Source organism: Arachis hypogaea, chromosome 13, assembly GCF_003086295.3.
Source record: "Arachis hypogaea cultivar Tifrunner chromosome 13, arahy.Tifrunner.gnm2.J5K5, whole genome shotgun sequence".
NCBI classification, from domain to species: Eukaryota; Viridiplantae; Streptophyta; class Magnoliopsida; order Fabales; family Fabaceae; genus Arachis; species Arachis hypogaea.
The window spans coordinates 24,208,523-24,223,713 of NC_092048.1; the positions used below are offsets into that span (position 1 = coordinate 24,208,523).

Below are 15,191 nucleotides of genomic sequence, written 5' to 3' on the forward strand. Positions count from 1 at the left end.
TTCAACAGAAACAGTAAAATTTGTATATATCTAAGGCAACATCATTCCTATAAATAAACAATGCTTATAGAGTGGGAAAAGAGGAGGGGGGAGGGGCTAGAAAAGATTACAAAAATGAAAAGCATAAGTATTAGAACATGTAGCATGGATCTCAATGTTGTCCTGCTGGGGATTAGTTGAATCCTGCGCTGATAAATATGTGTTTTGCTGTCAAGATTCAAGAACTTCCTTTCATTATCAAACTATGAAGAGCAGCATCCAGCCTTTTTAACAGCCGAGACATCATCCTTACCACCGACATTGATCGTTTGCCCCTTTGGCAAGGCAGTAGGGTCATCTCCAATCTCAAGAGTTTTCCGACTAACAACGCGATAGATCTGAGTGAGCACTTCTGTGAAAGCATTGTCAACATTCAAGGATTCGAGTGCAGACGTTTCCATGAAGAATGTGCTTTCTCTCTCGGCAAATGCCTTGGCGTCATCAGTGTTCACGGCACGCAGGTGCCGAAGATCCGCCTTGTTTCCTACAAGCATGATTACAATGTTGGCATCTGTGTGATCCCTAAGTTCCTTTAACCATCTTTCCACATTTTCAAAGGTCACGTGTCTGGTAACATCGTACACAAGCAATGCGCCAACAGCTCCTCGATAATATGCACTAGTGATTGCGCGATATCTATGGCAAAGAACAAGAATGAGACTAATGTATACGACATTATGCAATACATCAAACATACCAGATTTACTCAGAAAGGCAATCATGTCAGAGATGAAACGATTGCAACTTCAAAAGCAGGAACTAATTTGTATGCACAATCAGTGTAAGAAAAATTTTACAAAGACATTCAATCCCGTATTACTACATCAGTTAAAGTGTTTGATTCAACCATCTATTAACTTGAAAGCCTTACAATCACGTGCAGTATAAAGCTCTCATAGTATCAATGCATAGCAATCAGACTCAGACTTGCTCTAGTTAGACTCAAAAAATTAAAAGTACCCAAACTAGCTCCCTGTTCCCATTCTCAATGAAGTTGTTCATGCATGTGTCTTCCATTCACGTTGATAGATGAAATAAACCAAAATATCACATTAAAATTAAATCCTGAAATTGAAATGGTCATCCTAATCCTACATTAACTTGTTTCTGATTCAATCATTTGCCTCATTACATTCAAAATAATTCTCTACACCTGAGCAATATAAAAGCAAGCCAAATATTTCTGGAACAACAAACTATCACCCCGGAAAAATAAAAGTAGAAGAAAGAAGTCACGTTCAAAAGATTAAAAGTTTTGCAAAAGTCAATATACATGGAAGAAACAGGCAGTGATCATACTCATTATACATTATTTCACAAGAACAAATATCCTACACTTTGCCCCATTATTCACAAATAGTCTTTACAGAACCATTTCAGCTTCCAAGGCTTGAAAAAGGGAAGAAATTAACATTGGCATTTAACAGGAACATTCTTCAATGTTCAATCCACTGGCCATCTCACAAGTTCATCAATTTGATGAAATTAACAAACCTTCTTTTCATTATGCATGCCTCCATCAAGGTATCAAATAGCAAAATCACCATTGCACTAACCATCCCATCCCAAGAAAAAAAGAAAGAAAAAGTGGTAGATAATCCCCACGCTATGTGACAAAGTTTAGCTAGTTTCAGCAGTGGTAATTCTACTAGGTCAGGTATGCCTCTATTCTTACATATCATCTACCACAGTGGATCTCATATCGAGAGTGAAAATTGAACTTGCATCTTTGTAGGATATGAGGTAGTTCCTTATCAACTAGCATATACACAACCCTATCTACCCATTCTTTTATTTAGTGCTTGGCTTAAGAGACACAACAAGAATACAGGATTGGAACACAATTCTTTTATTTGTCCCTATGTATTGCCGGCTGATTTTTGGTGTGCACATAACATTTTTGTTCAACCATTAATATCAAACAAGATATGAAGACATTAATCTTTTTCTTTTCCCATTTTAATCTCTGTCTCCACTATATCAGTCTCTTTGTCTGTGTTCCTACATTATCCAAACACGACATCAAGGAAACCACTTAAAAAAAAAAAAAAAAAAAAAGATTGCTTTTGCAGCATCCTCATCATACATATAAAAAATACTGGACAGCCAAATAAGATACAAAGGCTTTTTTTTTTCATGTCCACGTTCTCTACGGTACCTTATTCTCTGTCCCTACACTATCCAAACACTGTCTTAAGGAAAGGTAATATATATATATATATATATAATATACACACACAGTTACACACACAACGCACATGCACAAAAACATTGATTGGCTGATCAAACAAATCCAAAGAAAGAACCACCAACAGACCAATCCAACCAAGGCAGAGAAAATCGAAGTGAAAACATGAAATCGTAACAAAATTTAAAACGTAAATTCGTCTGACTTAGTATCGGTGAACTCATTTAAAATTGAGATTCTAGCTATTACGAATCCAACACAAAAATGGAAGCAATTAGCACTAAAAAGGGAGCATCTAGAATGAGATCAGAAGAAAAAAGAGTGAGGAATGACCTTTCTTGTCCAGCAGTGTCCCAAATTTGGGCCTTAACGATCTTATCATCGACGTGGATGCTGCGAGTGGCGAATTCAACGCCAATGGTGGATTTGGATTCCAAGCTGAATTCATTTTTTGTGAATCGAGACAAAAGATTCGACTTTCCGACGCCGGAGTCTCCGATCAGCACCACCTTGAACAAGTAATCGTAATCATCGTCCGCTCTGTATGCTCCCATTTTTCTGATTGGAGGAGGGGGAGAAGGGCGTGTTTTGTTCTATCTAGATCCGAATACAATAGAAATTGGGGGTTTTGTTTGAATATGAATTGGTTTTAAGGATTTGAATTTGGAAACTGCGTTTAATGGCTGCAACTTTCGGCATTGGAAGAAGAGAGACGAGTTGTTGCAGAAAGGAGGGAGAAGCATTCAAAGCTCAAAGTGTCTTATTCTATTCTCTTTTTTATTTTATTTTTTTGTTAATTGAATTGCTTATATTATAGTAACTACTTTACTTCACTTTTGGCTTTTAAATACATAAATTTAATTAAATGATCATCTAAAAATTCTTCGTATGGAAATTAAACTTTTTAGATAATTATCTATTTTTTTTTATGTTTTATCTGTTTATAAAAATAAATGACTATTTGAAATTTTAGACATTTATAAAAGGGATAAGTATTGTTTTGGTCCCTCACGTTGAGGGACCCGTCCCTGATCTAATTTTCGATTTAGAATTGTCCTTAATGTTTTTTTTCGTATTAAAATCGTCTTTTTTATTTTTTTGGACAAAAATACCCTTCCCCCCAAAAAAAACCCGGTCTCCCTTTCCCGCCTCCCCCTCCCCTCCCCTCCCCCACCCCCGGTCTTCCCTCACCCTCCCCCTCCCCCTTCTCGCCACCCCCACCTCCACTCCACCCCCGGTCTCCCCTTCCCCCTCCCCCACCCTCCGGTCTCCCCTTCCCACCACCATCCACCCCCACCCCCACCCCCACCCTCACCCCACCCCCGGTCTCCCCCTCCCTGTCTCCCCCTCCCCTCCCCCACCCCCACCCCCACCCCCACCCTGTCTCCCCTCCCGCCTCCCGCGCGTTTTATTTATTTATTTTTTTTAAATTTTATTAAAGTAAGGGTAGTTTAGGAATAAAATTAAAAATTTTATTAAAAATGATGATTTTAATACGAAAAAAAACGTTAAGGATGATTCTAAATCGAAAATTAGATCAGGGACGGGTTCGATTCCGACCCTCAACGTGAGAGACCAAAACAATACTTATCCCTTTATAAAACATCTTATTTTAATTACACTCTTAGTTAATAATATGATAGAAAAAGTGAAGAGAGATATTTATAAAATTAATATTTTAAAGAAAATTAAAGTTTAATCTAATTCGGATATTTTTTATCTTCACTTTAATTTTTTTATTTAATTGTTTATAAAATTAATATTTTAAAGAAAATTAAAGTTTAATCTAATTCGGATATTTTTTATCTCCATTTTAATTTTATATATTTTTTCTTCATTTCTATTTTTTATATTAATTTCTTTCGTTCTTTTAAAATTCATAGGAATTTTTTAAAGAAAAAGTTTAAGGGATCAGCAGATTTTATGGCTTTTAGCCATCAATTAACTATCAATAATGTTTTTAATAGTGTGAGATTGCATCTAATGATGTAGAATCATTCAATTTCCTTTTGATGGTTAAGTGCGGACCAGAATTTAACAAAAATGATACCCCTAGCACTCCTCTTTTTTAAATAAGCAAATGTGACCAAAAAAAAAAGTTAGAATGCACGAATTTCCATTTCTCTTATTTCTTTTTTTTTTAAACACAAACACCGATCCCTTTATATAGTAATATAAAACGATAGATTATTCAAATAAATAAAAGAAAGCCTTCATTATCTTTTGGAGGAGCAAGGGAAAAAAGACAACGTATAATTGTTCTATTCCATGCATGTTTTAGTTTGTTTATTAATTGGTGAAGTTATTTTAAACCATACCTTGTGTGAAGTTATTTACAAGGCTAACTAACCCAAGGAAAAGAAAAATAAATAAATAAAGCTGGAAGGTGAGAAGTGGAAAAAGAAAATTACCATACTGTTCATACCCTGGCCCAATAAATAGGACCCAGGATCCAAGCAAAGAAGCCCAACCCAAAGGGGTTGGCCCTCCCTCAGTACCGGCCTTCGTCCCCAGAAGTCGGTACTGAACACGACCTACTCCAAAGAAGTCGGATACGAGGGTTAGCTGGCAGATAACACTCATTCGAATGAGTAACCGCCCCTAGAAACTCTCTAACCACTTCATAGAGCCATATCTTAACCTCCCTAAGATATGGGAACGGTTATCCACCTAAAAAGGTGGCACTACTTCAGCGGTGGTTATTGGTTCACCTCCATAAATACCCTGACATCCCTCAGGTATCACTAAGTCCCAATACATTCTCAACTTGCTCACACTCTTGCTAACTTAGGCATCGGAGTGTCATTGCAGGTACCACCCCCATTCTCCCAGACGCGCAAGTCGAACGGAGGAACACTGAGTTTCAGGTGCACCAGCTGGCCACCTCCCTCACACGTTTGGGTCCATCAACTTCATCCGGCCCACTAATCTCCGGTTACCCATCGTAACATTGGCACCGTTGCCGGGGACCCGAGAGATTGACCAGTGATGGCGGAAAGATCCCCTGAAGAAGGTCATGTGGAGACAGATTCTGATCAAGAGAATTTGAACACCGGAAACAATGAAGCAGATCAGAACCTCCACCAGGAAGCTAATGATCAAAATAAGGAAGGTAAAAATCCGAAGGCAAACTCCTCGGAGGGGCGCGAGTCAGAAAAAGAAGGACCCCCTCTCGCTAGTGAGCTTATGGGGCTAATTCACAGCCGCCTCGAGCAGCTAGAGCAGGAGCGGGAACGACAAATGGAAGCTGAAAAGAACCTAAAAGAGGAGATGGAGCGACGAAAAGAGTTAGAAAGAAAACTCTTAAAGTTAGAATCCTCCCTCAAGGGTCGGAATTCCCAAGGCGATAGAGAAGACTCTCCCATAGGAGAGAAAGATCCGTTTAGCGAGGACATAATGAGGGCAAAAGTTCCGAGAAACTTTAGAAGCCCCGATATGGACCTCTACGATGGAACCACCGATCCAAAGCATCATCTGAGCAACTTTAAAAGTCGGATGTATCTGACCGACGCTTCAGACGCTACGCGATGCAAAGCTTTCCCGACAACCTTGTCCAAAGCAGCGATGAAGTGGTTCGACAGTCTCCCTCCGAGGTCAATTACCAGTTTTGAAGACCTCTCAAGAAAATTCTTGATGAGGTTCTCCATCCAGAAGGACAAAGTAAAACATGCACCAAGCCTCCTGGGAATAAAACAGGAGGTCGGGGAGTCCTTACGGGCCTATATGGAAAGATTCAACAAAGCATGTTTGGAGATTCAAGACCTGCCCACCGAAGCGGTCATCATGGGGCTAGTCAATGGTCTTAGAGAAGGTCCCTTCTCACAGTCCATATCAAAAAGACACCCCGCCTCTTTAAATGATGTACAGGAAAGAGCTGAAAAGTACATCAATATGGAAGAAAACGCTAGGCTAAGAGACCCGAGTTTGCGAATCGGACCCCCTCCCTCAACGAAAGAAAGGGAGAGGGAAGCGAAGAAGAAGGAAGAGCTCGGCCTTGATAGGCCAAGAAAATATCACTCTTATACTCCATTGAAAGTTCCTGTAGTAGACGTATACAGAGAAATTTGCAATACTGAAAGGCTGCCTTCCCCCAGACCCATCAAGAATAAAAAAGGGGGGAGCCGCAGTGATTACTGCGAGTACCATAAGATATATGGACACTCCACAAACGACTGTTACGACCTTAAAAATGTGATAGAAAAGCTAGCCAGAGAAGGTCGGCTTGACAGATATCTCATAGAAAGGTCGGATGGTCATGGAAAAAGAAAGCGAGAAGATGTGGATAGAAGAGACCCACCGCCACAAACTCCGGAGAGACATATCCATATGATCTCAGGAGGATTCGCGGGAGGGGGACTCACAAAATCCTCCCGAAAAAGACACCTCAAGAGAGTCTACCAGGTCGAAGAGGGGTCCCCCGATCTTCCGACCATTTCATTCACAAAGGAAGACGGGCGAGGAGTAATCCCTGGGCACGATGACCCAGTGGTAATTACTATGATCCTGGCAAATGCCCATCTACACAGAACCCTAGTAGACCAAGGAAGCTCAGCAGACATCCTCTTTAAGCCCGCTTTCGACAAGCTAGGTTTAGATGAGAAAGAGTTAAGAGCCTACCCCGACACCTTATACGGATTAGGCGACACACCGATAAAGCCACTAGGATTTTTACCCCTCCACACCACCTTTGGAAAGGGGGAAAGGTCAAAGACTCTGAGCATAGACTTCATAGTCATCGATGTGGGGTCGGCTTATAATGCTTTAATCGGCAGGGCTACCCTTAACCGACTTGGAGTGGTGGTATCGACGCCCCATCTGTGCATGAAGTTCCCGACCTCGTCGGGAATAGCGACGGTGAGGGGAGATCAGAAGCTGGCAAGGAAGTGCTACAATGAAAGCCTAAACCTGAGAGGAAAAGGCAGAGAAGTCCACACAATAGAACTCGGGGGAGCAAGGGTTAAATAAGAGCTACGACCACAGCCCGGGGGAAAAACTGAGGAAATTCAGGTCGGCGAAGAGGAAGGAAAAAACACTCACATAGGAGCCAACCTAGGGGAAACCCTAAGACAAGGGTTGACTAGGCTCCTAAGAGATAACTCCGATCTCTTCGCCTGGAAGGCCTCCGACATGCCTGGGATAGATCCCGAGCTCATGTCTCACAAGCTCTCGGTCAACTCAGGGTCTCGACCTGTACAGCAAAGAAGACGCAAGCTCGGCCCAGAGCGAGCCCTAGTAGTAGAAGAACAAGTGCAGGCGCTCCTAGAAGCCGGCTTCATCAGAGAAGTCAAATACCCAACATGGCTAGCCAATGTAGTGCTAGTCAAAAAACAAAATGGTAAATGGAGAATGTGCGTCGACTACACCGACTTAAATAAGGCATGTCCCAAGGACCCCTATCCACTACCAAGCATTGACGCCCTAGTGGACTCTAGTTCGGGGTATCAATACCTGTCATTCATGGACGCCTACTCAGGATATAACCAAATCCCGATGTACGAACCAGACCAGGAAAAAATATCATTCATCACGCCCAGAGCCAACTATTGCTACGTGGTCATGCCATTTGGATTGAAAAATGCAGGGGCCACATACCAGAGGCTGATGAATAAGGTGTTTGCCCCCCACTTAGGGAGCTTAATGGAAGCCTATGTCGACGATATGCTGGTAAAAACCAAGGAAGAAGTGGACCTCCTATCCGACCTCTCACAAGTCTTCGATACCATAAGGTTGCACGGGATGAGACTAAACCCTGCAAAGTGCGCCTTCGCAGTAGAGGCAGGAAAATTTCTAGGATTCATGCTAACACAAAGAGGGATCGAAGCCAATCCCGACAAGTGTAGAGCTATCCTAGAGATGAAAAGCCCGACTTGTTTGAGAGAAGTCCAACAGCTGAATGACCGACTAGCAGCTCTCTCCAGATTTCTGGCAGGATCAGCATTAAGATCCCTTCCACTATTCTTCCTACTAAAAAAGGGGCACCAGTTTGAGTGGACCCCCGAATGCGAGGAGGCGTTCCAGGAGTTCAAAAAGTTTTTGAGCCAGCCTCCTATTTTGACCCGACCTATAGCCGGAAAAGACCTCGTCCTATACCTATCCGTGGCAGACAAAGCTGTCTCAGCAGCCTTGATAAGGGAAGACGAGGTCGGTCAACACCCAATCTACTTCATCAGTAAAGTTCTACAGGGCCCTGAGCTAAGGTATCACAAATTAGAAAAGTTTGCCTACTCCTTAGTAATAGCCTCTCGAAGGCTACGGCCTTACTTCCAAGCTCACACAATAAGAGTCCGCACGAACCAACCCATGAAGCAAATCCTCCAAAAGACGGATGTTGCAGGAAGAATGGTTCAATGGGCAATAGAGCTCTCCGAGTTCGACTTGAAGTACGAAACTCGGACGGCGATTAAAGCCCAATGCCTCGCCGACTTCATTGCAGAATATGCAGGGGATCAAGAGGATAAACCAACCACCTGGGAACTCTACGTGGATGGATCCTCCAATAAAACAGGAAGCGGCGCAGGCATAATATTGGTAGATGAAAGGGGAACCCAGATAGAAGTTTCCCTCAAGTTCGAATTCCCAGCTTCAAATAATCAGGCAGAATACGAAGCCTTGATCGCAGGATTGAAGCTCGCTGAAGAAGTCGGTGCTACGAAAGTGATGGTATACAGCGACTCCCAGGTGGTGACCTCTCAAATAAGTGGGGAGTACCAGGCAAAAGACCCAACTATGAAAAGGTACTTGGAGACAGCCTCGGAGCTCTTGGGGCGCTTTGCAGACACCGAGGTGAAGCACATAACTCGGGATCTAAACAGCAGAGCAGACGCCCTATCCAAGCTAGCAAGTACCAAGCCCGGAGGAAATAACAGAAGCTTGATTCAAGAGACCCTCCAGGAACCCTCAGTGTTAAAAACAGAAGACACACTAGAAGTCTTTGAAGTGGTCGGATTAAACCTCGGATGGATGAACCCCTTAGTCGAATACCTAAAATTCGACATCCTCCCTAAGGAGGAAAAAGAAGCCCAGAAAATCCGAAGGGAAGCACAACATTATACTTTGGTGAAAAATGTTCTCTACAGAAGGGGGATATCAACACCATTGTTAAAGTGTGTACCGACCTTAAAAACCACCGAGGTGTTGGAAGAGGTACATAGCGGAATCTGCGGGAACCATCTCGGAGCCAGGTCATTGGCCAGGAAAGTAATCCGAGCTGGATTTTACTGGCCAACCTTACAGAAAGATGCCACAGAATTTGTGAAAAAGTGCCAGCCATGCCAAATGCATGCAAATTTCCACGTGGCTCCCCCAGAAGAGCTCATTAGTATCACTTCTCCATGGCCCTTTGCAAAATGGGGAATGGGTTTGTTAGGTCCTTTTCCCCAAGCGCCAGGACAAGTTAAATACCTAATAGTGGGAATAGATTACTTCACAAAGTGGATAGAAGCAGAACCACTGGCCACCATCACTGCACAGAGGAGTCGGAGGTTCCTCTACAAAAATATAATCACAAGGTATGGGATACCTTATTCTATTACCACAGATAACGGAACCCAGTTCACCGACTCCACCTTTAGAAGCCTGGTAGCCAGTATGAAAATTAAACACCAGTTCACCTCGGTGGAACACCCACAAGCCAATGGGCAAGCCGAAGCAGCCAACAAAGTCATTCTGGCAGGACTGAAGAAAAGGTTACAAGACGCGAAAGGGGCTTGGGCTGAAGAGCTCCAACAAGTACTATGGGCTTACAGAACAACTCCCCAATCCGCCACTGGAGAAACACCCTTCCGACTAGTCTATGGCGTAGAAGCCATGATCCCAATAGAGGTCAATGAGCAAAGCCCAAGAGTAATTTTCCACGATGAGATCAAGAATATACAGGGACATAAAGAAGAACTCGACTTGCTCCCTGAAGTTCGAGAAGAAGCTCAGATAAGAGAAGCAGCATTGAAACAAAGGATGACTACAAGGTACAACAAAAAAGTCATTCGAAGGAGTTTCACCCCAGGTGACTTAGTCTTAATCAGAAACGACATTGGGGTCAACAAATCTGGGGAGGGAAAGCTCGCCGCCAATTGGAAAGGACCATACAAAATCAAGGAGGTCTTAGGAAAAGGCTATTATAAGGTGACCGACTTAGGCGGCACCGAGTTACCAAGGTCATGGCATGCTTGTAATATGAAAAGGTACTACAGTTAAAAGCAAACCCTACTCCCTGATGTACTCTTTTCCCAGCTTCATGATTTTTTCCCAGAATCAAAGGGTTTTTTCTGAAGAAGGGTTTTTAACGAGGCATCACAGTAGGGGCTAAGGGAAATAAATTAGCAAAAGCCCTTAGTAGCAATAAGGTACCTCCTCAATTAATAAAGAACTCTTCCATTTTAAAAAATCTCTTTCAAAATTCCCTTTTAAATTTTCTTTCTACGAAACGCGCCGATTTAAGCTCGACAAAACGTAAAAATCCCATGAACCGACCTAGATGGTCGTCAGGATAAAACGACGAGGTACAAGTCGGTGTAAAGAGGCTATAGAAGTCGATCATGATAAACTCGGGATCGGTCCGACTCACAGGGCGGAATGCGAAACCGAGTACAATTAAAGTGAATCGCAAAAGTAGCCTAAGTCACGAAAAACTCAATAAAACAAAATTGAGTACTAGGAATACCAAAAGAGATAAGGAAAAACTAAGAAAAAAAAAAAGGCTGCTTTGAGAATCAAGGGAATTCGGAAAAGCAAGCAGGTCCCAAAGAAAAGGTTTTCTCCACAAAAGATCAAAGAGTCAAATAAACCACGAAAAGCATGCGCGCATAAGGTAACTCAAAACCCTTATCCAAAAAGGGCATTTATTTAACGCTAAATTAAACCCCTATTAAAAGGGGGCATCACTGTTTTGTTTACGGCCTTAAAAGGCCAAAATTGTTCAAAACACCAAACAAATAAATATAAAGAGTTCAAAGAAGAGGGGCCCACAAGCCGGGCCCCGATAGCCAAAAATCACTTTTTTAGATCACCACCAGCAGGATCAGGGGGAACGCCAGGGGTAGGAGTTGAAGAGGAAGTCGGAGGAACGGTAGAAGAACTCGGAGCGTCCTTAGAGCGAGGAGGGGACTCTACGATCCTCTGCCCCCGAGTCTTTAAATCAGACTCAGATTCCACTATGGGGACAGGAGGATCCACGATGGCACCATTAATAACAACCTTATCAGGGTCCAAAGGAGAAAGGTCCAAGTCAGGAGCAATAACCCCGACCTGTTCCTTGAAAATCCTCCAGGCTTCATCAGCACCATCCGCAATAGAGTCCTCCAACTCGGTGTAGGTCTTCCGAGCGTTCAGTAAGTCGTTCTTTACAGACACAAGATCAGCAAATAAACTATTGTAGCTGGCTTGCGCTGCCTTCCTCAACTCCACCTCCATGTTGCATTGGGCTTGCAACTTCTGCCCCTTCTCTCGGAGGCTGTTCCTCTCCCCCTCCAGTTTGGCGACTTTCCCCTCCAACTCCTTCTCATGCTCCTGATATATACAGAGCCTACCCTCCAGCTCCTCGACCCTCGAGGTCGTCCCTAAAGAGCTGATGGGAGTCTTCTCAAATATATCCAAGAGTTTGCCACAAACCCCCGCCGTCTTGAGACTCTCCTCAACCACAGTGGTGAGGTAGTGCCGAACAGAAACATCATCCATACTCATACGAGCATGAGGATAGATGTTCTTTCGGACGAACGCAAGAGCGTCCGCCTCACCAGAAGCGCCAGACTCTAAGGTCTTGCGCTTCTTTGGCTCTGGTTCGGGAGTAGGTCGGACGGAAGGAGGTGGCAGAGAGGAAGCAGAGGAAGAAATTACGATAGGCTGAGAAGGAGTCCCAACGTTCCGAGGAGGAGGAGGAGGAGAGACAACCATCCTAACACCCCCAGACCTGGCTCGAGACTTTGCCTTGGCTTCCTGAACCCTCTGGTAAGACTCTTGAGCGTTTTTCTTTGCCATCTCTGCAAAAAAACAAATTGGTAGCCGAAATCAGACAAAGTCGGTAAAAGAAATTGCAAGTCGGAAACAAGCAAGAAACACAAAAAGCTACCTAATTGTGACTGGACAAAGGACGGCGACCCCTGGAGAAATTTTTTAGTATCCAAGTATGGGGCCCTCCCCCACGCTTCTCGGAGGAACCCCACAATGGCTGCTTCTACCTCAGTTAAATCATCCAGACCATATTTCTCGCAAGGGGAGGCCTCCAGCCAATATAAAGGAAATCGGGGAGAAGAATGATCATCCAGGAAAAAGGGGTGGTGACCCTCTACAGCTTGCACTTTGAAAAAGTAGTTCTTGAAGTCATGAAAGGACTCGTCAAAAAGGGTAAAAAGTCTCCGACCTTGTATGGCTCGGAACGACACCCACTGTTGTTTATTGTTTAGCCCACTGAAGGGTTTTGTCATATGGAAAAGATGGAAGAAAATCTTTAAAGAAGTCGGGAACTCTAAAGCCTGGCTGACAAATTGATAAATTTTCAAAAAACCCCAAGAGTTGGGGTGAAGCTGGGTGGGAGCGACTCGACAGTGACGCAAAACAGATATCTCAAAATCCGAAAAAGGAAGAAAAACACCCAAACGGGTGATCATGCACTCGTACATAAAGAAAAAATGAGGGGCCGCCTCATCGACTCTTCCAAAACAAACCCGGTCTTCAGGACCCGGGACTACCAATTCGTATTTTGGTTCGTCATCCTCAGAAGTACAAATTCTGTGATGAGTGCGAAGGTTGGTAATGAACTCAGAATCGACTGAGGGCTCCTCCCCTAAGACCGTGACATCAACCCAGTGAGAGAGAGCATCTACAGAAGCCATTTCTTTTTATAAAAAAGGGGGGTAACAAACCTACAAGGGGAAAAGAAACGTCACCAACACGGTCTCTAAAGGGAGGAGGATGCGAAACTAAAGTCTACAAATCAAATTTATCTACAAAGGCATATTAAAGAACTAACCTTTATCCGGAAATAAGGGTTGGAAGCAAAAAGCCTTTGAAGACGCAAGAACGCAGCACGAACGAAGGCAAGAAAAATTTGAAAGATCGCAGAAACGAAACAACGAAAGAGAGGGAAAATATTTATAAGAACGTTAGGGGCATAACGGTAAAATCGGGGCAATCATTAATAAGGATGCACCGTTACCAAGGCTATTAAATCCCTACGCACACCCCTAACGGACACGACGCTTGATTAGACATAACTGTCAGAACCAAAAAGTCACGAAAAATCACGTCGGTTTTCAAACCATCACATCGGTCCTCTCACAAATCGGCTACGACCCCGAGTTGAATACTCGAACCCAACTCTTAAAAATAAATTGGGCTCGAGTAGGGGCACTGTTCATACCCTGGCCCAATAAATAGGACCCAGGATCCAAGCAAAGAAGCCCAACCCAAAGGGGTTGGCCCTCCCCCAGTACCGGCCTTCGTCCCCAGAAGTCGGTACTGAACACGACCTACTCCAAAGAAGTCGGATACGAGGGTTAGCTGGCAGATAACACTCATTCGAATGAGTAACCGCCCCTAGAAACTCTCTAACCACTTCATAGAGCCATATCTTAACCTCCCTAAGATATGGGAACGGTTATCCACCTAAAAAGGTGGCACTACTTCAGCGGTGGTTATTGGTTCACCTCCATAAATACCCTGACATCCCTCAGGTATCACTAAGTCCCAATACATTCTCAACTTGCTCACACTCTTGCTAACTTAGGCATCGGAGTGTCATTGCAGGTACCACCCCCATTCTCCCAGACGCGCAAGTCGAACGGAGGAACACTGAGTTTCAGGTGCACCAGCTGGCCACCTCCCTCACACGTTTGGGTCCATCAACTTCATCCGGTCCACTAATCTCCGGTTACCCATCGTAACACATACCTTGTGATATAATTAATATAATATAACTGCACCTCCCTTCTTCATTGGGTAGTTGGCTGGAATAAAAATTCTATTATTCAATTATGATTTATCACGAGGGTTTAGTTTCTCTCTAGACGGCAAAGACGCTCAAGTCATTGATCCCAATGATGTGAACTTGGAAACCACTTGCAATTTATATTACTACTCAACATCACTTGTTCTAAGTAGTTAAGCCTATTTGCACAAGGTCCCCATCACCTATTTGGCTATTTGAACAAACAGCTGATTGGATAAGAGCAACCTCGGTGTATGAGAGTTTAATTCTTATCAAAACGAAAGCTTATAGACTTTGAGATGCCATCAGATAGGATGAGAGATTTACTATGATAATTTCTATCCAAGTTGTATTTCCCATCTACGTCAGCATGATTTGATTCCTGGTTAAACTAAATAATAATTTGAATAGCAAGAACGATTAAAATAATTTGAACTTATTGTGAAATCTTTACCACATTATTATACTTACATGACCGAGGAGTTTAGCTCTCCTCCATATTAAATTCCGACAGTATAAATACATGGACATTGCATTAATCCTAGGAGAAGGAGCAGCGTGACGAATGACACTCACGCACGACGGCACGACTACATTAAAAAATAATATCTCAATATTTAAGAAATTTTAGTAAAATATTTTAATACTTAACAAATTTTAATCGTTAAATTAATTTTTAAATTTTTATTTATTAGACAAATCAATTATCACATCAAATTATTCGTCTATGTAAAAAAAAATCTAAAAACTTATAAAATTTTAACAACTGTTATATCTTTATAAAATAATGACAAATTAATTTATCTAATTTTATACTAAAATTTAACAAAAAAAAATTGATTTGTACAACGAAATAAAAAAATTTAAAAACTAATTCAATGATTAAAATTTGTTAAAAATTAAAATATTCAACTAAAAATTTCTTAAAAATTGATTTACAGTATTACTAAATAAAAAAATAGAGCCCACATACTATAGCATCAAACACACACCACCAACGGCCTAAATGTATATACCCCCAAAAAATAAATAAATAAACATAAA

At 42.4% G+C, this 15,191-nt stretch overlaps 1 protein-coding gene across 1 annotated transcript; it reads right to left on the reverse strand.

Moving 5' to 3' along the window:
* On the reverse strand, positions 1-3,045 carry LOC112737739 (ras-related protein RABA1f). Its single transcript, XM_025787799.2, has 2 exons — positions 2,561-3,045; positions 1-675 (listed from the first exon to the last, which is right to left on the reverse strand). Exons 1-2 carry the CDS (start codon positions 2,779-2,781, stop codon positions 243-245), a joined length of 654 nt encoding a protein of 217 aa, XP_025643584.1. The 5' UTR covers positions 2,782-3,045; the 3' UTR covers positions 1-242.
* Positions 3,046-15,191: the final 12,146 nt, after the last annotated feature.